The 25,306-nt window shown below is 55.9% G+C and overlaps 4 protein-coding genes across 10 annotated transcripts in view; 3 read left to right on the top strand and 1 right to left on the bottom strand.

Moving 5' to 3' along the window:
- PEMT (phosphatidylethanolamine N-methyltransferase) overlaps positions 1–1,301 on the top strand; it is a 43,323-nt gene extending 42,022 nt beyond the window's left edge. For all 7 annotated transcript variants that reach the window (XM_084861570.1, XM_084861569.1, XM_084861568.1 and 4 more), the window contains 2 exons: positions 499–573; positions 1,063–1,301. In XM_084861570.1, coding sequence (XP_084717696.1) covers positions 499–573; positions 1,063–1,120 — 133 coding nt within the window. In that variant the 3' untranslated portion in view covers positions 1,121–1,301. The remainder of the gene's footprint in view (positions 1–498; positions 574–1,062) is intronic.
- SHMT1 (serine hydroxymethyltransferase 1) overlaps positions 1–25,306 on the top strand; it is a 1,020,383-nt gene that overhangs the window by 710,527 nt on the left and 284,550 nt on the right. The gene's annotated exons all lie outside the window — the stretch shown is intronic.
- Positions 2,822–6,512, top strand: RASD1 (ras related dexamethasone induced 1). Its single transcript, XM_084861597.1, has 2 exons — positions 2,822–5,304; positions 5,497–6,512. Exons 1-2 carry the CDS (start codon positions 5,019–5,021, stop codon positions 6,024–6,026), a joined length of 816 nt encoding a protein of 271 aa, XP_084717723.1. The 5' UTR covers positions 2,822–5,018; the 3' UTR covers positions 6,027–6,512.
- Positions 6,660–24,979, bottom strand: MED9 (mediator complex subunit 9). The gene is made up of 2 exons (XM_084861609.1): positions 24,705–24,979; positions 6,660–9,652 (listed from the first exon to the last, which is right to left on the bottom strand). Exons 1-2 carry the CDS (start codon positions 24,902–24,904, stop codon positions 9,436–9,438), a joined length of 417 nt encoding a protein of 138 aa, XP_084717735.1. The 5' UTR covers positions 24,905–24,979; the 3' UTR covers positions 6,660–9,435.

Raw genomic sequence — 25,306 nt, forward strand, 5'->3', positions numbered from 1 at the left:
GAGGGAGGTGCCCAGGACTCTGCCTCCCACCTCGGCCAAGGTCACGGCCGAAGCTGCGCGGGACGGCTGCGGTCTCAGGCCCCGCCCCGGAGTAGTTCTGGTCTGTCCGTTGTCTGCAGTGTCTGCTTTTATTTAACCGCGGAAGACCGCTGTTCCCAGAGACACCAAGGGTGAAAGGTCAGGACTGAGATGCTCCTTCCCATGGCCCACCCATGAGCACTGAGTGGCAAGGAGCTGGGGGCTTCTGGCTGGGACCCCCATGCACACCCCAGCTCTGCTTCCAGACCAGAAAGTCCGGCCCCTCTTGCCTGACTTGGGCCTGAGCCAGCCTGGATGGCAGCACTCCGGCCAGCGGGTCAGGCCCTGGGCAGCGGGTGCCCGGGTCCAAGAGAAAGCCAGACACTGGGCAGACACCCACACATTGCTGCAGGACCCAGCCTGGCAGGGAGGGGCACCCGGTGCCAGGCTGCCCGCTGACTGCCCGCATCTTGTCCACAGGCACGCCAGCCCCGCCGGCCTGCTGCTGACCGGGGTAGTGGCCCTCGTCTACGCGACCGCCACCCTGTACGAGGAGTGAGTAGGCGCCTAGGTGCCGCCAGGGTCTGTGGGACGGGCTACTGTCTGCCATCACTGTGAGGGACGAGGTGGCCTTGCCTCCCCTTCAGGGCTGTTCTCATGGCCACCGTCCCCATGGCCACCGCTCCCATGGCCACCGTCCCCATGGCCACCGCTCCCATGGCCACCGTCCCCATGGCCACCGTCCCCATGGCCACCGTCCCCATGGCCACCGCTCCCATGGCCACCGTCCCCATGGCCACCGCTCCCATGGCCACCGCTCCCATGCCCAGGACAGGCCAGGTCAGCAGGGCCACGGCCGCACTGACACGGCGGCAGGCTGGAGCTCAGAGAAGTCACGGGGGCTGGGGCCCGGACAAGCAGTGGCAGGCGGCCACCGGCCCTCCTGGCCCCCAGGGCACCTTCACTCTGTCCGGGCTCCTGGGGGCAGGGCCGGGGTCGGCATCGGCCCCAAGACCCGCTGACGAGGCTGTCCTCCGCCCGCAGGCCCTTCACCGCTGAGATCTACCGGCAGAAAGCCGCCCAGGCCCGCAAGAGCCGCTGACGGCTGCCCGCGCCTCCCCGCCCGCCGCCTCCGGCCGCGTCCCGGCGCGGACCTGCCCGTGCTGCCGGCGGGGCCCCCAGTGCCTTGGAAACCGCTGGGTGGGCCCTCGGACTGCTGCTGTGCGGCCCCTGAGCCGCCCGACGGCCGCCACGGTTACGCCCCAATAAAGGCCCTGACCCAGCCCCTCCTCTCCTTCCCTCCCGGGAGCCGTCCACCTCCCCCATTCCCTGTGAGCTGCCGTCCAGGGGGAGCGATCGGAGTGAACGTGCGGAGATAAAGTGCGGAGAAAGCCCCAGGGGAAGAGGGGCTGTGCCAGCCGTGAGGGTCAGGCCAGGCCTCGCGCTGGCTTGGGGGCGATCGGAGGGCGGGTGCTGTAAGCAGTGGTGTGGCTTGGGCCAGGGCCCTGATGAGGAAAAGCTCCAGGACCAGCTGAGAGGGCCTCAGCTCAGGCCCCTGCCCCTCAGGGTCCGGCCAGGGGTGTTCTCTGTGCCCCGGCTGCCGGACCAGCCGGCCAGCTGGCGCTAGAGACGGATACTCCGTGGGATGACCTGAAGGTTATCAGCAAAGTTCAAATGTGTGGCCCCCAACCACCCGCGGGCCTGAGCCCTCCGGCCCAGCAGCCTCTGTCTGGAGGGCAGGTCGCCGGCCAGGGAAGGCACTGGCCGACTCCGGTCGGGCTGGCTTCCCGGATGTGCAGGCAGCGCTGGAGGACGGGCTCAGAGAGGCTGGGGCCTTGTCCCCGGGACAGAGTGTCAGCATGTGCGCCCAGGCCGCCCTCCCTGAGTGAGGAGCCGGAGAGAGGCGGGAGGACTCCCCGCAGACCCCCTCTGCCCGACTGCAGCGAGTGGCCTCTCCAGTTCCTGCTGACACTGCCGGCCTCTCGGGCCTCGTGTAGCCATGGGTGGGCGCGTGGCCACCTGGCCTGAGGGAGCCTGGCGCGGCCCCGCTGGCAGCCCCTCCGAGGCCGCCCACTGGTGCCCCTCCCCGGTGCCCCTCCCCGCGGAGCCTGCAGCGCTGGGGCCTCCGCCCCCTCGGCACTCCCCTGGCTTCCTCTGGTTTCCCTGGGCCTGAGAGACGGCTCTGCTCTCACAGACTCCCAGCCTTCGAGGAGGACCTGGCCCTGGCGGCCTGAGCCCTTCCTTGCCGGGGCAGGAGCAGCTGCAGGTAGCCTGCCCCTCGGGCCCAGGTGTGTGTGTGGGGGGCGCTGGCCCTGCTGGAAGGACCGCGGACGGGACGAGCTGGGGCTGAGGAGAGCCTGCTGGACAGAGGGAGCTCGTCAGAAGGGAAAGCCAGACCTGTTTTGCCAACAAAAGGTGGGAGCGACCAATCCAGTGCTCCCCAGAGTCCCCACTTTGGGGTGCGGTGAAGGGGAAACTTTATTCGAGTGAAACAGCGGCCACAGCAGTCCCGCCCTCCTGCTGCTGCTGCTGCTGGGTCTAACGTCCTGCGAACCACTAGCCATCCCCGAGCTCAGCCTCTGAGTCAAACACGCGGCCCCTGAGCTCCCTCACTCGGCACGTCTGCCCGCCCAGGATCAAAGCCACAGTCCTGGGGCCCAAACTGCGCTGTTACGATTGGCTGCCATGTTGGCTGTCTGGTTGGTCACTAAAGAGCAAACGAGGCTCACGGCTCCCATCACAGGGAAGGCGTCGCCGTCCGCCGAAGGGTGGCGGCAGGAACATGGTGCGGCCAGCAGACCCCCCCTACCCCCCGCCCGGTGCCCCTGGGGGCCTCTGGAGCCGTGAGTTCAGGTCCTCGGTGTGTTTCTGGTCCTTCTCCTCTCCAGGCCGCTCAGACTGCTCGGTGAGGCTGCTGACTTCGGGCTCAGAGCAGCATTGGCGGGCGTGCACATGGGGTGCTTGCCAGAGGTCCTGCACACACACACACACACACACACACACACGCACACCCGCACACCCGCCCTGCTGACAGGTGCCTCACACACAGTGCCACGAACCTTCTACAACCCCAGGGCCTCCCACAGGCTGTGGCAGAATGGCCACCTTGGGGGCCAGCTGTGCTCCCCCCGCCCCCCAACATTTGGTCAAATATTTCTTAAAATATGTTTTTATTTCAGAGAGAGAGAGAGAGATCAATAATGAGAATCACCAATTGGCTGCCTCCTGCACGCCCCCCACTGGGGATCAAGCCCGCAACCCGGGCATGTGCCCTTGACTGGAATCAAACCTGGGACCCTTCAGTCCACAGGGCAACACTCTGTCCATTGAGCCAAACCAGCTAGGGCTGGGCAAAGATTTTTAAAAGTTCCCATTCCACTCTTAGCAGGGAAACTGCTAGACAGCAAGTAAATCCCATTTACGGCAGGTTCGGCCTCAGTGCTGTTTTCTGCCACGGAAAAGACCGCCGGCCACCATCACCAGCCCGGCACGTCACCCGGGCCTGCCGCAGCCGGGGCGGGGCTGGCAGCGGCCGGCGCAGAGCCCTGTGGGCCGGCGGCCCCGCTGGCTGGGCTGGCCGCGGGCTCAGGGAGACCCGTCCGCCGGGCAGTGCCTCCCTCGGCGCTGAGGGGGGCAGCCTCCGGGGAGTTCCCCATCCCGGTGGGGTGGGCCGAGGGCTCTTGTTTCTGATTCCTCCCACTGCGTTCCTTTCTGAAACTTGAGATGTTTTAAAGACATGAGCAGGCATGTTTTTAGTAACGAGACGTCTTTAAAGAGAGGTGGGAATGAAGCAGCCCAAGCTCACAAGTGTCCCTCCCTCCGCTGCTCCCTGCGGGCATGAGGGCCCGGCCGGACTCGCGGGCGGTCAGGCTCACGGGCTTTGGGGCTTTAACGGGGCTTAATGATCTCAGCAGCCTTGGGGGAACAGCCTGGCATCTGTGGGGCAGGGTGACATGCCCAGAAGGGACCCGGAGTCCTCATCTGAGAAGTCCAACTGGGTCCCAGCCACTGCATCTCCGGGGAGAGTGGGCTCAAACCCTGGCCCGCCACCTCACTGAGGTGGCCCTCCCAGGACCGGCACTCCGGGGAGGGTGGGATTTTGCCGGGACCCCTGTCAAAAGGTCTGGAAGAGATGACCATTGAGCACCCCTTCCCGGGCTTGCAAACAGCTGAGGGGTGTGTGCTGGCACCCCAGGACTGCCCATGGCACCCTGACCCACGTGGATGGGGTGGCACCAGCTAATGGCTCCCTCCTTGGATTCCTCCAAATCCGACAAAGCAAAGCAGCACAGCCGCCCCCGGCGCCGGAGCGGTGCTGGCTGTGCCGGGCTCTCTGGGCCGGTGACAGCATCAGCCGCCCTGGTCACTGGTCAACCTGCTTCCCCGCATCTGTCCTCCCCCGCCCGCCCGCCCAGCCCTGCAGCCTCGGGGGTCACTGCTGCGTGACCAGTGCCGCCTTCTGAGCTGTGTCCACAATCAACCAGACCCACCTTCCAGTGACCAACTCCCCAGACCCCAATCTGCAGCCCCGTCCCCACTCGGGCCGCGTGGTGCCCCCTGGTGGCCAAGGCGAGGGCCCGGAACAAGCACGGCCCTGGCGGCAGGGGCGGGCGCTGGGCTGCTTTCAGGCCTGAGAGGTAGGCCGCCCGGTAAGCACCTGCCAGGCGCTGCTGCGGTGACGGGAGCGCCATCGTTCTCTGGGGAAACTGAGGCCAAAGGACGCGTGTGCGTGTAGTGGAGGGTCCCTTCCCTCCCTTCCCCAGCCACAGGTTAGCGCAGCCGGCGGCGCGCCCGGTGCTCCGCCGCCCCGCGGGGAGGAGGCTGCGGCGGGCGGGGCGGGGCGGGAGGGCGTGACGCACGGGGCAGGGGCGGGGCGGCCGTCGGGCTGCACATAAAGGCGGGCGGCGCGGACGGCACAGGACTCTGCCGAGCGGCCAAGGCTCAGAGCCCAGCCCGGACCCAGCCCGGACCCAGCCGCAGCCCTGCAGCCGCTCCGCCCCATGAAGCTGCCGGAGATGATCAAGAAGATGCGCCCGAGCCGCGCGGAGCCGAGCGTGCCGGCCCGGAACCGCTCCCGCCTGGTCATCCTCGGCTCCTCCAAGGTGGGCAAGACGGCCATCGTGTCGCGGTTCCTCACGGGCCGCTTCGAGGACGCCTACACGCCCACCGTGGAGGACTTCCACCGCAAGTTCTACTCCATCCGCGGCCAGCTCTACCAGCTCGACATCCTGGACACGGCCGGCCGCCACCCGTTCCCCGCCATGCGGCGCCTCTCCATCCTCACCGGTGAGCGGGGTGCGGGGTGCGGGGGGGGTGCCGCTGTGCCCGGGAGGGGGTGAGGCCCGGTCCCGGAGCTCTGGAGGGCGCGGTGCCGCGACTGGACTTTAAAGGACAGGGTCTCCGCGGGCACCGCGGGCGGCGGGGGGCCTGGCCCGTCACCTCCGGGCAGCCCGTCACCTCCGCGCCCTCTGCCCGCAGGAGACGTCTTCATCCTCGTGTTCAGCCTGGACAACCGCGAGTCCTTCGAGGAGGCGCAGAGGCTCAGGCAGCAGATCCTGGACACCAAGTCCTGCCTCAGGAGCAAGCCCGGGGGGCGCCTGGACGTGCCCCTGGTCCTCTGCGGCAACAAGGGCGACCGCGACCTGCACCGCGAGGTGCAGCCGGCCGAGGTGCGGCGGCTGCTGGGCGCCGGCCCCGCGCGCTGCGCCTACTTCGAGGTCTCGGCCAAGAGGAACAGCAGCCTGGAGCCCATGTTCCGCGCGCTCTTCGCCATGGCCGGGCTGCCCGGGGAGATGAGCCCGGGCCTGCACCGCCGCCTGTCGGCGCAGCACGGCGATGCGTTGCACCAGGCGCTGCGGGCCGGGAAGCAGCCGCGCGCCGGGCCGGGGGGCGCCCTGGGCATCGTGGCGCCCTTCGCGCGCCGGCCCAGCGTGCACAGCGACCTCCTGTGCGTGCGGGCCAAGGCGGGCGGCCGGGCCAAGGACCGGGAGCGCTGCGTCATCAGCTAGGCCCCCGCCGCCCGCGGCGCCCACGGAGACCCTGTTCTTTAAAGTCCAGTCCGCGTCCGGGCCGCCCTGCGCTCCAAGAATCCTGGCTCTTCCCTCCCCAGAGCCCGCCGGGCCCACCAACTGGGAGGCGAGAACGGAGGGCAGGTCATCTGCTTTGGAAGGAACGCGAACTGGGTCACAGGTGGGCCCTCCCCCACGTCTGTGTGCCCACTGGCACCTGCCACCACCCCAACCCCCGCGCCTGACTTGGTGGGCACAGGCCCAACAACCGTGAGCTTGCCCGGTTCCTCAGAGACGGAGTAACTGGGACAGGTGTGTGTGGAAGCGAACCAGCCACCGCTGGGCTCCCAGAAGCCCGTCCTGCCCGCCACAGGGTGAAGGGAGACCAGGGCATTAACTTGTCTGTGATCCTGGGTTGCCATGGCAACTGTCAAAAGCTTCTCCCCTTCTGAAACTAAGGGGTCAGATCAGCCAAGTGTCTTGTTTACATGTGTGTGGAACTGCACAAAGGAGAAACTTGGTGAACATGAACAAAACCGTGTCCAGTGTTTATACTGTGTGTAAGATGTCTCAGTGATTGTGCTGGTTATTTTACTATAAAATAATTTAAAATGAAAACCATGCTTTCTCTGCTTTTAGAAATGGCCGGAGGGGCAGGGTTGGAGGGAGGGTGGGTTTCTACCGTGGCTCGGCTCCCTCCCAGCCCTGGAAAAGGCGCCGGGTTCTGAGCACGGCCGCAGCTCTCCCCGGGGAAGAGCTCCCGGGAAGCTCCGGAGGGCTGGGCGGAAGCCTTCCATTTGGGGAATGGGTCCTTTGAAATCGAGGCCAAAAAGAAAGGATTCAGAGTCCTCTCTAGAGATGCATCTTTCCAGCCATTTACCTGCTTAGCTTCCCCTCCACCCAGCCCAGCTGTTTGGCCAACCCTCAGTGCAGCGGAAGGTGACAGGTCAGCACGGCTGAAACCTCCGAGGTCTGGAGGTTCACTTGGCCGGCCTCACAGTGAGGAGGCAGCCTGGCCCGTGGCTGCTGGGACAGCTGGGTCACCCAGCCTCCGGGCCTCCAACTCCAGGAGCACCTCTGCCCTGGGGAGAGGTTAGGTGCTTCTCTGCTGCCTTTTCTCAGGAGTGGAGGGCGCCACTCCCAGCTCAGGACCACTCGTGATTGTGCGGGGGCAGCAGCACCTGCCAAGCCCCGAGTTCTTTGCCAGGAAAACACAGAAACACCCTTCGCGTGGCGTTGCTTTGAGAATTAAGTGTGATGTTTAAGCCACGTGGCTGCTGGTTGGGTGTCATCCCATCCTGGACACCAAAAAGCTCCTGCTTCAATCTGCGGGCGGGACGCATACCCAGGTTGCAGGCTTGATCCCTGGTGGGGGGTGGGGGGGCATGCAGGCGGCGATTCCATCTGAGAGCTGAGAGCAGAACATCGATGTTTCTCCCTCTCTAATTTTTAAAAATCTTTAAAGAAATAAAAAGTGCCTGCCACCCAATAATCCAAATAACTGGCTTCAGGGGGTGCTCAGGCCTGTAGGGGCGTTCAATGTTGTCGCTCTGGTGAGGGCCGCTCCCTACCCGGACTGAACCCCCTTACGGAATGAGGGATGGCCGTGGGCCCATCATGGGCGGGCAGGGTGACCCTCAGGCCACCGGAGCCTGGCCAGACGCGGGCTCCCAGGAGATGCTGCTGCCACACCCACTGGGTGCCGGGGGTGAGCTGGGGGAAGTGCGGGGGAGGCACCGTTAGGAACTTCTCAGCACAAACCAGATGTCCGGGAGCAGAGCAAGTCCTTTTAATGACCCCCTGAAGACCCCGACGCCAGAGGCTGGCATCCGCCCGGCAGGAAGCCGGGCCCTGCTTCCAGGGCTCCGTGTTTCGTGGTGTTTGGTCAGAGCCTCAGAACTGGCCCCCACCACTCCGAGCTCGGGAACGACCGGCTCGGTTAGTGACAGTCCCGAGGCAGAAGTCTAACAGGTACTGCCCACTTCAACGCAGAGCCTCTCCTCTGTCCACAGCCCCGGAAACTGGATACCCACCACAGGCCGAGCGCCAGACCCGCCCTCCGTGACAGGTGCTCAGGTCGCTGAATGAACCGCTAAAAATACCTCCCCGTCAGCACCTGGGCCAGGGCAGCAGCAGGCAGCTAAGCCCCAGGACGGGTCAGCACAGGTTACGCACTCGTTTCTAGATTTAAACATTCGGTTACTAATGTCACTTTGTCCTCTCAGAGGTCAGGGACGAGCATGAAAATAAAATGTCCACCTGCAGGAAAGGAGGGTGTTTGTAAACATTTTATGGGCCAGAACTTGGCTGCTTAACTTTGGGTGTAGCTTCCCCCCCCTCCCTCGCCCTCCCCCGCCCCGCTTCAGAACTGTACCTGGCCCAGGGACGGTCACAGCTGTCACCTAGAGCCGCCTTCGGAACAGAAAGTACATCATGAACCTGTCGGCAGAGCAGGGATGTTCGCGGCTGGCTCTTAGCGAGGCCAGAGAGACAGAGAGAGAGAGAGAGACACACTTTTTGCCGAAGCCGGTTTGACTCAGCGGTAGAGCGTCCTGCGGACTGAAAGGTCCCAGGTTCAATTCCGGTCAAGGGCATGTACATTGGTTGCAGTCACATCCCCAGGGGATGTGCAAGAGGCAGCTGATCGATGTTTCTCTCTCATCGACGTTTCTGACTATCTCTCTCCCTTCCTCTCTGTAAAAAAACAAAAAAATATATTTAAAGAAAAAGAGACACTTTTCACCAGACCACGGTATCTGAGACGCCGGGAGAGGCCAGCTGTGGACCGGAGGCGCACCGCGCCTGCGCCCCAGGAGGCCTGGTGGCTTGGCCACTCTTGGGCACTAAATGGCTAAACGAGACGCCTGCAGGTGACAGAGACACGGGGAGCAAGAGCTAAAAGTGAAAGGCATGGAGGTGGCAGGGAACCCAGACAAGGGGCCACCCAGCAGGGGCCGCCCCCATGGACAGTTCCACTCACTGGCTCAAACATAAGGAAACAGTTTCAGCCGTCCTTCACTGGTGCAGCCCACGCCGCATCTGTCCAGTGAGCTCCGCGCTCAGGCTTCCCAGCACGTCACTAATAGGACGCTGTGTCCCTGGCACACACTGCTCATGTGTGTGTGTGTGAGGGAGGGGGAGGCCGGAAGCAGAGCGGAGACGGCCCACCCCTGTGGCAGCACTCTCCTTCCCACAGCGGGCCTCCAGCCACGGTGCCTAGCGACACAGAGGTGGCGGCCCCAGCCACGCCGCCCCCACAGTCAACGTCAAGTTCAGCTGAGGAAGCACACAGCCTCCACCCTGGCCGGCTATAAAGTTCAGAGCTGGGGCCCAGAGAACCGCACTTCACAGGGAACTCGCCAGCCGCTTGCTCTCGCGTGCCTGCCGGGCACCTGAACGCCGGCCTCATCTACTCCTTGGGGATTTCAAACATGCAGAGGCTCTTGTACTTCTGCAGGAGCTCGTTCTTGGTCCTGACTTGCCCCCGGAGGCTGTGCAGCTGCTGCTGCTGCTGCTCAGGGCTCAGGTGGATGCCGGGCATGGTGCTGATGACCTTGCGTGTCTCCTGGAACTTGGTCTTGAGGGCGTTGAGGTCATGGTGGATGTCCGGGCTGTCCTTGTCCATGCTGCAGGGTCAGAGGGTAAGCATTAGCACTCGCAGCTGAGGCTGAGCACCCCGGCTCCCCTCCTCTGTGCCCACGGGCCTGCTGTCTCTACATCGCCTTTTGGCATGCCTGGTTTCTGCCTGGCCCCTTACTGGGCTGGGACCAGAGGGGAGGCCTGTGACGCTGCTCAGAAAAAGCCCCTCCCACAGCACGTGTGCAAAATTAGTGGTTAATGTCTGTTAGCCACGAGGGCAGGACTGTCTGCTTCCTGTGCCAGGGCCAGGCCCGGGGCACGTGGGCACTCAAGTAGCATCTGTTGAAAGAAGGAAGGCTTGCCAAATAAGTGTCTGCTGAACAAATGACACACCATTACCAATACGAGGTGACACACTGCAGCAAACTGCTGAAATGCTACCTATCTCCTCATTTCAGCCATTTCCAGGCCAATCCGGAGACTGCCAGCCACTTTTAGCTGCTGGTTGGATGCTTACATCTATTAACATAAAACTAATTCCCACAAAGCTATCAATAGCACTTAGTCAGCAACTATGGGAAACGTTTCGGAAGGCACAGCTCTCTCCCAGTATGGAACTCCGTGCCTTCGGGTCCAGCTCATTGTAAAGGCAGAGCCTCACTTCCTCTCAGCTATGAGCAGTGCCCAGCAGTCCAGGCTCCCGTCTCCACTAACTTAAACACAAAACAAGAACAAAACCTTTACCTATGATCAAAGAAACAGCCTAACAATTGCTCCTAAACATCACACACACACACACTTATAATTTTTTTTGCCCTAGCTGGTTTGGCTCAGTGGATAGTGTGTCAGATTGCAGACTGAAGGGTCTTGGTTTCGATTCTGGTCAAGGACATATGCCCAGGTTGTGGGTTCGATCCCCAGTGTGAGACATGCAGGAGGCAGCCAATCAATAATTCTCTCTCATTACTAATGTCTCTCTCTCTCCCATCTCTGTGCCCTGAATGGGAAGACCTCTTGGTTCATAGGTCAGTGCTCAACCACTGAGCCATGCCAGTCAGGCTTTATTATTTTCTTAGTGTTTATTATTATTATTATTATTATTATTATTATTATTATTGACTTGAGAGAGAAAGGAAGAGAGAGGGGGAGAGGGAGAGAGAGATAGAAACATCAATCAACTGCCTCCTACACATCTCCTATTGAGGATTGAGCCTACAACCTGGGTATGTGCCCTGATTAGGAATCGAACCGTGACCTCCTGGTTCATAGGTCGATGCTCAATCATTGAGGCACATATTAAAAAAAAAAAAAAAAAAAAGTCTTGTGGGGTTTTTTTTGTTTTTGTTTTTTTTAATATTGAGCCAAGCCCTAACCCAGTGGTCGGTAAACTGCGGCTCGAGAGCCACATGGGGCTCTTTGGCCCCTTGAGTGTGGCTCTTCCACAAAATACCACGGCCTGGGCAAGTCTATTTTGAAGAAGTGGTGTTAAAGTTTAAAAAATTTGGTTCTCAAAAGAAATTTCAATCATTGTAGTGTTGATATTTGGCTCTGTTGACTAATGAGTTTGCTGACCACTGCCCTAACGGGTGTGGTTCAGTGGTTAGAGCCTGCAGATTCAGGGGTCCCAGGTTCGATTCCGGTCAAGGGCATGTACCTTGGAAAGGGCACATGCCCAGTGGGGAGTGTGCAGGAGGCAGCTGATCAATGTTTCTAACTCTCTAGTCTCTCCCTTCCTCTCTGTAAAAAAAAATCAATAAAATGTATCTTAAAAATAAAATAAAAAGCTGAGCCAATGATCTTTTTTAAAAATAAAAATAAATGCTTAACCCTAATGGGAAATTTCAACCCAGATGGTGCTAATTCATATTTATTACTCATTTCTCTGCTTATGCAGACAAATATCTATCTTTTCTGGTGATCCATCGGGCAGCTCAGACCTGGCAAACGAGACGGCCCCAGGGCCAGCTCACTCTATCAGTAGCTCTACCTCAGAGACAACCTTTCTTGCTGTCGTTTGAGGCACCCAGTGTGGCTAAGCTCACAGTTATCGGTGTGCCTGTCTTCTCCCGGTTGTAGGGAGGGTACTCTCAGGCTGAAACTCATTTGGAAAGAACCACCTCGCATGCTTTGTTTTCATTCCGATGGGTCTCAGCTCAGATCCACCATTCTGGACTTCTGAACTCATGATACTTGAATGGCATATGTGTTAACACATTGTTATGGGTTTAAGTTCCAAGTGAGTTTTGAAATTATAGTTTTAAGAAAACTGATTAACCTCACATGAATCTGAAGGACATAGTGAAAACAAACAAAAATACATAAAATAAAAATGTGGAAGGAAGTTATGACAATCCAGTCTGGAAGCAAACATTACCTGGCCCTAAATAATTTTTATTTCTGAAAATAAAAAGTAGACCATGTTTAAGATGCTCATTCCTAAAAAAAAAAAAAAAAAAAAAAAATCTCCAGGGCCGCCCGTTCTTTACTTGGTGAACTGTCAGTAAGGAGACATCCTGTAGGTCAGCGGTCCCAACCCTTCGGACCTCCAGACCTCGCTGGCGGCCGCTGCCTTAGCTGGGAAAGGAGCCACAGGAAAGCCCCCTGGACACAGAGGAAAGACCACGTGAGGACAGGAGGAGAAGCACCTGCCAGCCAAGCAGAGGCCTGAGGAAAGCAACCACCCACCAACACCTCACCTCGACTTCAGACTCCTGGCCCTCACAACTGGGAGAGGTTTCTGCTGTTTTAGTCAACAACAACAACAAAGGCCCAGCTGGGAGCGGAGCCGTGGCCATGCTGCCGCCCTCCGCAGCTCCTGGGCTGCCCTAGTTGTGGAGGCAAACAGCATGGAGCCTCGGGAGAAAAACACTCTATTCAGGAACCGGCTCAATCCAGAAGGGAGCCTGCGAGGCCAGAGCTGGTGAAAGACTCAAGCGGAGAGAAAAGCAGCAGCCCCACACGGCGAGGACAGAAGCAGAAAGCCCACCTTTGTGTGCAGCGTTAGTCACCATCTAACTTCAGGGAGGAAATAGGAGACTAGGCCAGGTTGAGAAACACAAAAATCATACAAAGAGCAAGGTTAGGGCACTTTGGTCCCACCCACTGTAGTTTTAAGGTGGACAAATGCCCTGGATGGTGTGGCTCAGTTGGTTGAGTGTTGTTGTCCCATGCACCAAGAGGTCATGGTTCAATTCCCAGTCAGGGCACAGGCCTGACTTGCGGGCTCCATCCCTGGTAGGGGACATGCAGGAGGCAGCCAATTAATGTTTCTCCCTCTTATAAAAATCTTTTTTTAATGGACAAAAATATTACTGCTATACCTTGACTGACAGGCCACTTCCTGAGTCTTTTGTGCACATCTGGGTGATACTTAGCATGATCCCAGCAGCAGACACAGACATTGTATTTGTGTCACCAGACATGGGGCGAGCACCACAGGAGCAGGTGGTGAGACAGGCAGATGGATGGTTAGTACAGGTGCCAGTAAGTAGGCACAGCTTTGGTTTTCAGCAGAGGTACTTTGGGGCTTGAAAATACAAACTGGCAACTGAACAAAAGTGTGCCCACTTGCCGAAACCAGTTTGGCTCAGCGGTAGGGCGTCGGTCTGCGGACTGAAGGGTACCGGGTTCGATTCCGGTCAGGGGCATGTACGTTGGTTGCGGGCACATCCCGGTAGGGGGTGTGCATGAGGCAGCTGGTCGATGTTTCTCTCTCACAGATGTTTCTGGCTCTGTATCTCTCTCCCTTCCTCTCTGTGAAAAATCAATCCCTTCCGCTCTGTGAAAAATCAATAAAATATATTTAAAAAAAAAAAAAAAAGTGTGCCCACTGATAGCTTCGAAGTTCAAGGAACCCAGATCACTATAGCAACCTCCTCCCAAACCTAGCGCCACTTCTTGTGACCTCTAGGCGGCATCTGACTGCTTCCATTTCTTTCTCCTCAAAACTTCATCCCCTTAAGCCTCATGCACAGTGGCCTAGCTGCCCCAGTCCTCCTCCCCCTCTCCTTCTCCCACACTGACTTCAGAGCTGGCATCTCTCTGAGCCAGGTTTGCTTTTGTTGTTGTTTTTGACAGTCACAGGTGTTTGAAGGGAGTTAAAACGACAGACACCCTCTAACGCCATGTCCGGAGATCACCTCTGCTAGTCGTGTATATGCTATCCCAGATTGCTTCAAACATACAGCCACACACAAATACGCACCTAATTTTTTATTTGTTTTGACCATACTGCACACACAGTCTTTTTTTTTTTTTTTTAATATTTTTTTATTGGTTTCAGAGAGGAAGGGAGAAGAGATAGAATCATCAATGGTGAGAGAGAATCACTGATTGGCTGCCTCCTGTATGCCCTCTACTGGGGATCGAGCCTGCGACAGGGAATCAAACCATGACCTCCTGGTTCATAGGTCAACACTCAACTCTGAGCCACACCAGCAGGGCACATGGTCTTATTCTTGCTTTTCCCCCTGAACAATGCATTCTGGATGTCTTTTCATATTGACACATACACAATTAGACAGCTAAATGATTTGGCTGTTGATGGGTGTTCGGATGTCTGCAATCAGAGTGACAACAAACACTTTATACCTATTATCTGTATGTACTTGTGCAAGCACTTTGGTAAGTTCCCAGAAGTGTGGTTTCTGGGTCAAAGGTTATATATATTAAAACTTATGACAGGTTACCAAACGCCTCCAGAAAGACGGCGCACCGGGGAGGCCCCGGCACCACACTGCTCCGCACTCCGGGCCGCAGCTGTCACTGCCTCGGGGCCAGTTGTATTTCTCAGCTCCAGTTCTGCAGGCACTTAAGGGGACTCATGCCCTTGCTTTTATCTCCTCACTGACTTCCCTGTGAAAAACCTACTTCTACGGAGGAAGAGGAAGAGGCTCTGCTGTTAAAAGAAGTTTGGAAAAAACACTGCTCTAAACAAAACAGCGGAGAGTGTCCACCGGCTCCTGCCACCTCCAGCCTGCGGGCCCCGCCCTCCTTCCTGAAGGTCAGCTTTTGTTCCCACAGTTCCGGCTTTCCCCTTGGAGGCCTGCCGAGGTCCAAAGGAACTCAGGGCCTCCTCTGCACGCCCCAACTCTGACAAAGGGAGCCCCTCCACACGCTATGGTGAAGCTTCGTGTGCCCGATGTTCACCCAACGCCAGTCCTGCCAACTCCACCTCCTACCGGCCCCCCCTCCTCCTCATACTGTCACTCAGGTCTTCTCCTCCTCCTGACACCATCTGCCCCACCGACCTTAACAAACTTACGTCTGCGCTAACAGCTTCAGACGGTTCCCCCTGCCAGACAGGTTCACTCGACAGGAGCCACCCGGCCCACCACCAGGAGCCTCCACCGCGAACACCAAGGCGCAGGGTGAACATCTGCCGGGCACCAGCCGCTGCACTAGCCACTAACTCCCGGAGCCTGGGTCCCAGCAGGTGCTGCTGGGTCAGGCTGAGGGTTGGCGAGGTGACAGAGAAGAGCATACACAGGCTTATGAGCAGGCCCAGAGACAACCCCCAGACAGCCTAGGAATGTCCCCTCGTCGGTGCTCATCCTTCTCCCTGGGACTCGGTGGAAGGAGGAGAAAGTGAAGGGCAGAGAGAGAGGCTGAAGTCAAATGAGCAGAGACAAGCCTGGAGCCAGTGGCACCTCTTCACTCGCCAATGTAGAGGCTGCTTCCTGCGCACCCAGACAGGGCTCCGCTGGCAGAGGCTGGTCAGGTCAAAGCAGACACTTGTGTGGGAAGAAGCAGGCCAGTGATACCCACTCCCAGACAAAGTCTCCCAGGGCTCTGAGGTCCTCCTGCTAACCTGCCTCCACAGCAAATGAACTTGTTTTAAGCAACATGGTGCCACCCTAAGGTAAAAGGACAAAGCAGTGTGCACATCACTTGAACTACCTCTGTGGCATCAAAGAAGATGGGTGTTCTTCTACTTACCCAGCAACCTAAAAACATGTATCCTATCTAATAAAAGAGTAATATGCAAATTAGCCATCACTTCACCACACCCAGCAGCCAATCAGGGGTGAGTATGCAAATTAACAGAGTCAAGGTGGCTGTGGTCATGGACTGAGCAGGAGGCTTGGGTTTTTCCAGCAATGGAGGAAGCCAAGCTTTCCACACACCCTGGCCAGCCCAGGCCTCCACTCAAGGCTACAAAGTTTCAATTATAGAAGATAAATAAATCCCAACAAAAATGGATGCGACCACAGAGCAAGCAGGAGGCTTGGCTCCGCTCAAGGTTACAAAGTTTCAATTACAGAAGATAAGATAAATAAATCCCAGATATCAGGTCCTCCACTTGGGTCGCCAGGGGGGTGTGGCCAGCCTGAAAACCACCAGAGGCCTCTTACCTAGGCCACCCCACACCCTAAGAGAACCCCCACCCTGATCCAGGACACCCTTCGGGGCAAACCAGCTGGCCCCCACCCGTGCACCAGGCCTCTATCCTATCTAATAAAAGAGTAATATGCAAATTGATCATCACTCCAACACACAATATGGCTGCCCCCATGTGGACACAGATGGCCACCACAAGGAGAGGGCAATTGGGAGGGACCAGGCCTCCAAGGGAGGGCAGTTGTTGGCAATCAGGCCAGCAGGGGAGGGCAGTTGGGAGGCACCATGCCTGCAAGGGAAGGTAGCTGAGACGATCAAGCCTGCAGGGGAGGGCAGTTAGGGGTGACCAGGCCGGCAGAGAAGGAAAATTCTGGGTGACCAAGCCTTCAGGGGAGAGCAGTTTGGGGGGGATCCAGGCCTGCAGGGGAGAGCAGTTGCGGTGGGATCAGGCCTGCAGGGGAGGGCAGTTAGGGGGGCCAAGCCTGCAGGGGAGGGTAGACAGGGGCAAACAAGCTGGCAAGGAAGCAGTTAGACATCAATCAGGCTGGCAGGGGAGTGGTTAAGGGGATGATCAGGCTGGCAGGCAGAAGCAGTTAGGGGCAATCAGGAAGGCAGGCAGGCAGGCAGGCGAGCAGTTGGGAGCCAGCAGTCCTGGATTGTGAGAGGGATGTCCGAATGCCCATTTAGGCCCTATCCTGGGCAGTCAGACATCCCTCGAGGGGTCCCAGATTGGAGAGGGTGCAGGCTGGGCTGAGGGACACACACCCTCATGCACAAATTTTGTGCACCAGGCCTCGATATATAAAAGGCTAATATGCTAAGTGTCTGACGGTCTGACCAGATGCTATGATGCGCACTGACCAGGGGGGCAGACACTCAACCCAGGAGCTGTCGTGATGTGCATTGGCCATTTACAGAGAAATTACACTATGACCTGACGCCCACAAAGCAGCACTCGGCTTCTCCCAAGTGGGACACAGGCCCCGCCACCACCCACCAATGCGCCAAGACCCCTTGTGTTGATATTTACTGCTGTGTTACTGACAATTACCTGAAAGAGAAGTTGGGGTGCTTCACTGGGATGGAAAAAGTTTAGCTAAATCAGAAAGCATGTCTAGCCCTAGCTGGTTTGGCTCAATGAATAGTGTCGGCCTGCGGACTGAAGGGTCCCAGGTTCGATTCTGGCCAAGGGCACATGTCTGGGTTGCAGGTTCCATCCCCAGTAGGAGGCAGCCAATCAATGATTCTCTCTCATCACTGATGTCTCTACTTTTCTAAAATCAAAAAAATATTTTTTTTTAAGAGAGAAAGAGAGAGAGAGAGAGCGCGAGCGAGCGCGAGCGCGAGCAGGTCTAATGAAGCAAGTTTGTTCTGTATCTATAAAAGGCTAAGTTGACTCACACACACCTCTATAAAGTTCTTGCAGGCACCAATCACACACATGTTTTGATCTGTCATTGTTGATCGTGAATTTGGTTAACACTTCCATTATAGAGAAAGGGTAAGTAGCGATATTAAATATTTCTCCTAATTAACTTTCTTTCAATGTGCACAAGTTTGTTCACTGGGCCACAGCAACCTAAAAACATTCAACAAAAACGCAAATTAAAAATGTTTAAGGACCTGTGTTGACAGAATACATTTACTAGGTGACCAAAATCATCCTGCAAGGCAGTGTCAACTGCAATTCAGAATTCCTAGGCAGGGACACTTCATTCCAGACTAGATTAGATTTGGAAAGTTTGAAAGAAACAAGTTATAACCTTCCCTGGTCCAACAGGCCTCTTTCATTCCTCCTTTATTATATACTAGAGGCCCGGAGCATGAATTCATGCACCAGTGGGGACCCTCAGCCTGGCCTGCGCCCTCTTGTAAACTAGGATCCCTCAGGGGATGTAGCAGTGCAAAGCAGCAGGCAGCCAGGAAGGAGCTCGGGCCCAAGCCAGGCACTGCATGCTCCCACTCATCCCCTCACTGCACCTGCTGCCGCCACAACCGCTTGGTAGCACCACCATGGAGGCAGGAGAAGCTCTCACCACTGCAGCTGTGCTTGCCAGCTGAGTCCATCGGCATCTGGTGCCCGGTGGTCAGCTGAGCAGTGCTCCTGCTGTGGGAAGCGCACTGACCACCAGGGGGCAGCTCCTGCATCAGAGTCTGCCCCCTGGTGGTCAGTGCTCATCATAGCAACCGGTTGACCGGTCGTTCAGTGGTTTAGTCATTCGGTTGCTTAGGTGAATGCACACGTGCACACACACACACACACACTAGTGGTCTGGTGCACAAAATTTGTGCACAGGAGGGGGGGGGGGGCGTTCCCTCAGTCCAGCCTGAACCCTTTCCAATTGGGGACCCCTTGCAATCTGGGACCTCTGGCTCCTAACCACTCACCTGCCTGCCTGATTACCCATAACTGCCTCTGCCTGCCTGCCTGATCACTCCTAATTGCCCTCCCCTGCTAGCCTGATTTTGCCCTCAACTGCTCTCCCCTGCCAGCCTGATCTCGCCCCCAACTGCTTCTACCTGCCTGATCACCCCTAAATGCCCTCCCCTGCCAACCTGATCTTGCCCCCAATGGCCCTCCCCTGCTGGCCTGATCCCCTAACAGCCTCTGCCTCAGTCCCCCTCCCCCACCATGACTTTGTCCAGAAGGAAGTCGGATGTCTAGAAGATGGCCAGTCGACCTAGTCTAATTAGCATATTACCCTTTTAGTAGTATAAATAGATTATATAGGATAGGACTGCTTAAATGTGGTGGGGCGGAGGGGGAGAAGAAGCCCTTTTCAGCAGGAGGAGATGCTCTCAGCAGACAAAAACACACAATCCTGCCGAAGCCGGTTTGGCTCAGTGGTAGAGCGTCGGTCTGCGGACTAAAAGGTCCCAGGTTCGATCCCGGTCAGGGGCATGTACATTGGTTGCGGGCACATCCCCAGTGGGGGGTGTGCAAGAGGCAGCTGGTCGATGTTTCTCTCTCATCGACGTTCCTAGCTCTCTCTCTCTCTCCCTTCTTCTCTGTAAAAAATCAATAAAATATATTTAAAAAAAAAATACACAATCCTGCTGGGACCGGTTTGGCTCAATGGATAGAGCGTCGGCTTGGAGACTGAAAGGTCCCGGGTTCGATTTCGGTCAGGGGCATGTACCTTGGTTGCGGGCATATCCCCAGTGGGGGGTGTGCAAGAGGCAGCTGATCGATGACTCTCTCTCATCGATGTTTCTAACTCTCTGTCTCTCTCTTCCTCTCTGTACAAAATCAATAAAATATATTTTTTTTAAAAATACACAATCCCTATATCTGGACTGATAGCCAGCCATATGCACTATACTGCCACACCAGTCATTAAAAAATTGAATCACTTTCTTACACCTTAGACCTAACAGATGTTGCCCTTAAAACCCCTCCTCAGCCCCCACCTTAGGTTTCTGCCTTCACAGTTCAGCCAGATTAGGTTCTGATTGGTTGGTTTCTATGCCAGTCAAGTCAGTGTCAAAAGCTCTGCCTCCTAGGCAGCCATTGGCTCCTCACACTTCACCCAGATTTGGTTCTGAATGGTCAGTTTCTATGCCAGTCAGCGTCTCTGGGCCTATCAACAGGCCTGATCAGAGAGGGGGGGGCAACCCAGCACTGACTTCTGGTCAGTCAAGCCTTCAGTTGTTTTGGATGTTATGGTCTCTGGGCTTTGATATATTATGATGTACTTCTTTTTTTTTCTTTTTTTAAAATATATTTTATTGATTTTGTACTGAGAGGAAGGGAGAGAGATACAGAGTTAGAAACATCGATGAGAGAGAGTCATCGATCAGCTGCCTCTTGCACACCCCCCACTGGGGATATGCCCGCAACCAAGGTACATGCCCTTGACCGGAATCGAACCCGGGACCCTTCAGTCCCCAAGCCGACGCTCTATCCATTGAGCCAAACCAGTCTCGGCAGGATGTACTTCTGTAAAGTGGTTTCTATGCATACCAGAAAAAAGTCTCAAATAGCTGGGACCTATAAAATTTCTTACAGGCATAAAAATGAGATTTTTCCTTTTCCCTTTGCTCAATCTTTGAAAATAACACAAATGTGTAGTTTTGGCTGTGCATTTAACTAGGGAAGATGCTAGGAATGATACAAGCTATGGCTGTGGGACTGCTAACACCCGGCAAGGTGCACCTCCGCCAGGAGCATGAGAACCCAGGAGCTTATGCAACAGGAGGAGGTAGCCTCTGAGCCAGTCCTTGACAACATGTGGCGTTTCTCTGGTCACACAGAGGACAGGAAGGCACACCCACGGAGGGTCTGGAGTACGCACAAGCCAGGAAGACCCCACCCACCCAAATCTGGGCTTTGTTGCAGAGTTCAGGCAGAAGACTTGAAGACGGTGTACACAGATATCTGGATGGAGGGCTAAAAGTTGGCAAAAACAATTTGGAAAGAGCCCTAGTTCCTCCTGTTAACACACACAGGGTGGACTGGAAAGAAGAGAGGATAAAGGCAAAGAAACGAATTAAGAAGTGATTATAGATCTGAAACTAAGGTTAGAAGACCTAGACCAAAACTCAGAAGCCATAAAGGAAATTCTTAACAAACCTGTCCTATATAAATTGAGAAGCTTCCGAACAACAAACAAACCCCAAGTCAGAAGAAAAGATTTAAACTACTTGACAAAGGGCATACTTTCCTTAATATATAAAGAGTCCATAGAAACAGAAATGACCTAATAGAAAAATGGGAGTTTACAGGAAAAAAATTAGAAATGACGTATAAAGTTGCATATGAAAAGATGCCTTACCTCATATCATAAAAGACATAGATTGATATAATGTATCATTTCTGACCAATCAGATTAGCCAAGATTAAAATGTAATGCATGGCTCAGTGAAATTAAAATGTGAGCATGGACCTATGAACCAGGAGGTCACGGTTCAATTCCTGGTCAGGGAACATGCCCAGGTTGCAGACTCAATCTCTGGTGAGGGGTGTGCAGAAGGCAACCGATCAATGATTCTCTCTCATCATTGATGTTTCTCTCTCTCCCTTTTCCTCTTCCTTCCTCTTTGAAATCAATAAAAATAGCCCTAACCGATTTGGCTCAGTGGATTGAGCATCAGCATACAGACTCAAGGGACCCAGGTTCGATTCCGGTCAAGGGCATGTACCTTAGTTGTGGGTGTGCAGGAGGCAGCTGATCGATGTTTCTCTCTCATCAATGTTTCTAACTCTATATCCCTCTCTCTTTCCTCTGTAAACAAAAAACAAAAAACAAAAACAAAAAAATCAGTAAAATATATATTTTAAAAAAATAAATCAATAAAAAAAATATATAAAAGTTAATGGTGATAGCCGGAACCGGTTTGGCTCTGTGGATAGAGCGTCGGCTTTCGGACTGAAGGATCCCGGTTTCGATTCCGGTCAAGGGCATGTACCTTGGTTGTGGGCACATTCCCAGTGGGGGGTGTGCAGGAGGCAGCTGATCGATGTTTCTGACTACCTGTCCCTCTCTGTAAAAAAAATCAATAAAATATATTAAAAAAATAAAAAGTTAATGGTGACAGCCTGAGCCAGTGGCTCAGTGGTCAGAGCGTGGCCCTCCCATCAAAGGACTGCTGGTTCAATTCCTGGTCAAGGGCATGAACCTGGATTATAAGTTATATCCTGCAAACCCCAGCACAATCTGACCAGACTGCTGGTTTGAGTGCTTCCCTGGCTCCCTCAGGCTTCCCCACTTCCTAGCTCTCCCTTCCTACCTGGATCTGTGTTCCAGCCCATCAAACCGCGTGGACGCGCCTGAGTTTATGCTATTTCTTTTTAAATATATTTTTATTGAATTCAGAGAGGAAGAGGGAGTGATAGAAACATCAATGAAGAGACTCATTGATTGGCTGCCTCTTACACGCTCCCTACTGGGGATAAGCCCACAACCTGGGCATGTGCCCTTGACCAGAATCGAACCTGGTACCCTTCAGTCCGCAGGTGACGCTTTATGCTATTTCTTGGCGCCCCATCCTCACACGTGCTTTTCCTATAGCCCCTGCCATAACTGAAGACTCATCGTTGGCATCACCCCTAATCAAGCTGTGACTCCTCCAGGCTTCATGAGTCTCGTCTCCCACCATGTCTTAACCAGTCTGTCTTCTTCCCTTATTAGCCTATAAACTCAAATACATACTTATTAGACATAGAGTGAAATCATATCCTAACCTTTATTTTTATTCTCACCAGAGGATATTTTTTAATTGACTTTTAGAGAGTGGAAGGGAGGAAGAGGAGAGAGAGACACATTGGGTTGGTTGCCTCCACACACACCAGGATGGGACCCGGGCTGAGGCTCAAGCCTGCAACATGCCCTTGACAGGGAACGGAACCCAAGACCCGTCTGCGGCCGACACTCTAACCATTGAGCCAAACCGGCAGGCTGCATCCTAACCTTTCTCATGATCACTGTACCTCTTTCTCTCTGTGCATATTGCTTTGCCGAGTTGGTTTTTGTTCTTCTGTGCTTCCTTACTCAGGGTTTCTTCACCTGCCTAGCGACACTGGTGATCCGGGCCTATGAACGAGCTAGCTCTTCCTGGGAGAGCCTCCAGACTTTCCTCTGGGCTAGTCAGACCCTCAGCTGCCAGGTGAGGCCTCAGTATCATTCAGTGTGTGAACTCGCTCTCAAACTGTTTTGTATCGTCCCTCCCTCAAACTCCAGACACTCTCTGGGAAAGAGCAGCGCTTTGCCCTCCACCATGGAAGAAGGGTAGCTACCCGTCTGCTTGGACTGGGGGGGGCGGTGATGGGGCACGACTTTGAAGTGATCCTCCTGTTCTCAGCCCCCTTCACCTCTATTCCCAAGGCCCCGGGCACTGCCCATTCCTGAGCGTGGGGGAGCCATGGCCAGGCTCCTTCTTGGGGTTGGAGGTGGCTGAGCCCGTGGCCATCTGCTTCATGTCAATTATCTCCACTCTTGTTCTTTATGGTTTTATGTTTAAAAAAAAAAAAAGTTTTCAGTCGTTTTTATTTTATTTTTATATTTTTATTGAGTTCAGAGAAGAAGGGAGAGGGAGAGAGATAGAAACATCCCCTACTGGGTACATACCCTTGACTGAAATCGAACCTGGGACCCTTCAGTCTGCAGACGGACGCTCTATCCACTGAGACAAACCAGTTAGGGCCTTGCTGTCATTTTAGAGAAAACAAACCCATGTAATCAGCCCACTCTTTCACCAGATATGACTCTTGAGTACACCTCACACAATCTTAGGATTTAAATATTATTATTCCTATTTCACAAGAGAAAGAGAGGCCCAGAGAAGCTAAGCTGCTTGATCATGATCATCCAGTCAGTATACTACAGAGCTTTGGTTTAACTCCATTGTCTGAGGCCCATTACTATTATTCACATATTAGAGATTTTAAAAATTAAGGCCGCCCTAGCCGGTTTGGCTCAGTGGATAGAGCGTCGGCCTGGGAACTGAGGAGTCCTGGGTTTGATTCCCGCCAGGGGCATGTGCCTTGGTTGCAGGCATATCTCCAATAGGGAATGTGCAGGAAGCGGCTGATCGATGCTTCTCTCTCATCAATGTCTTTAACTCTCTATCCCTCTCCTGTCTTCTCTGTAAAAAAAAATCAATAAAATATATATATATATGTATTTTAATTAAGGCTTAGAAGAGTTGTGGTCACCAAGATTGCAAGGCAAGCAGGCAGCATGAGACTTGAATCCAAGACTATGTGACTTCAAAGCCCATTTCTCTCTAGTGCGCCTCACTGCCCACCTTAGGACAGCCCACACCGCCCCTCTACCAGGGCTTAGGAACACACACCAGGGGTCCAAGAGCTGCCTCTGAGAATGTATACATTGTGTGCTTCCATTTTTCCACATTTTTCTTCAAACCAGCATATCTGTAATCCAGCACCGCCCTCGGACTGCCCTGGGACTGCATCTGCGTTTGTGTTTGCGAGAGAAGGCTGCTTGAGGAGCAGAGGCTCCTGAGAACGGAGGGCTGCCGGGCCGTGAGCAGCAGGTCGCCCCACGGGGAGCGCAGTGCAGTCAGGCTCCCGGTGCAGTGAGAGCATCCTGGAAGCATCGGGTCACCCACAGCCAGTGACGCTGGTCCAGCCACCCTCCGGGAACAGCCAGCACTTCATGTCAGCAAAACCTCCAAGAGCACGTGAGCGCTCACTGGAATGCTACTGTAACAGCAGTTTGTTTTAACTTCTTTGGGGTTTTGCTGGTTAAATAAGAGCTATAAGCTGAGAGCGTTCGTCTTGTCTCGTGTGGGTATAAATAACAACAGTAAAAATAACTCAGCAAACATGGGACCGGGACACGTTTAGGCTGTGGATTTTGGCTTCCTTCCAGGCTCCCTGCAGATGGGCCAACAGGACGGCAAGCACCTGCTCTGACACCTGCTAGAACAGGGGCTACCTGTTCCCCTGTCTCCCAGCGTCACCCCAACTCTGTGAACTACGGTTTTTCCCTTGTAACGGGCGAGCGTGGGGCAGAGCGGCCGGCCCTCGGCACTGTGCGCGTGCACCGGGGAGGAGCGCACCTGCTGGGTCTGCAGGGCGGGAGGCGAGGCGGGTGCGCCCATCTCCCAGGCCGACCGCGGGCGCGGGAAGCCGCCTCGCGCCAGGTCTCCGGGCGCAAACCCGAGCGCCTGCCCGGCGGCGGCGGCGTCCCCCCCGCTGCACCGCCCGGCCCATCGCACGAGGGCAATTCCAGGCTCAGAGCCTCTCCCGTTGGGTCTGTGCCCCCGTTGGTAAGCGGGGCGCCCCTCGGGCCTTACCACTTGATGATGTTGTGGACCAACGGCAGGAACGAGTAGCTGTCCTCCTTCGCGCCCGCCGGGGACGGAGGCCGCGGCGCCGGCTGCTGGGGCGCGGCCACGGGCGGCGGCGGCGGCTTCGGCTCGGCCGGGGGCGGCTCGGCCGGTGGTGGGATCGCTTCTTCGGCCGGTCGCCCGGCCGCCAGCCCAGCGGAGGCCATGGCGCTCGGAACCCGCGAGCGGCCACCCAGTCAGGAATCAGGACGGCGCGGCCGCCCAGCGCGTCACTTCCGCTCGCCGCGGGCGGAGGCTGTGCGCGTGCGCACTAGAGCGCGGGGCGGGGCAAAGCCGCGGTCGTTACCAGGCAACGGGCTGTTGGCGGCAGATTGTGAAGACAGCTAACTTACGGAACCGTCCGAAGTAGGACGTTTATTTCAGAAAACGTCTCTTCCTCCTCAGGTGACGAAGAGAGGCAGCGCGGAGGAGGAGCCTGGTGGCGGTCAGCACGGCCCGGCCTCGGGGGCTCCCGCAGGGCCGGCAGCACCGCGAGCGGAGGGGACACGCTCTCCTGGGGTGAGGCGGGCCCTGCAGCCCTGAGGACCCGCATGGACGACCAGCCCTCG

The sequence above is a fragment of the Pipistrellus hanaki genome, assembly GCF_964339955.1.
Source record: "Pipistrellus hanaki genome assembly, chromosome: 16".
NCBI lineage: Eukaryota > Metazoa > Chordata > Mammalia > Chiroptera > Vespertilionidae > Pipistrellus > Pipistrellus hanaki.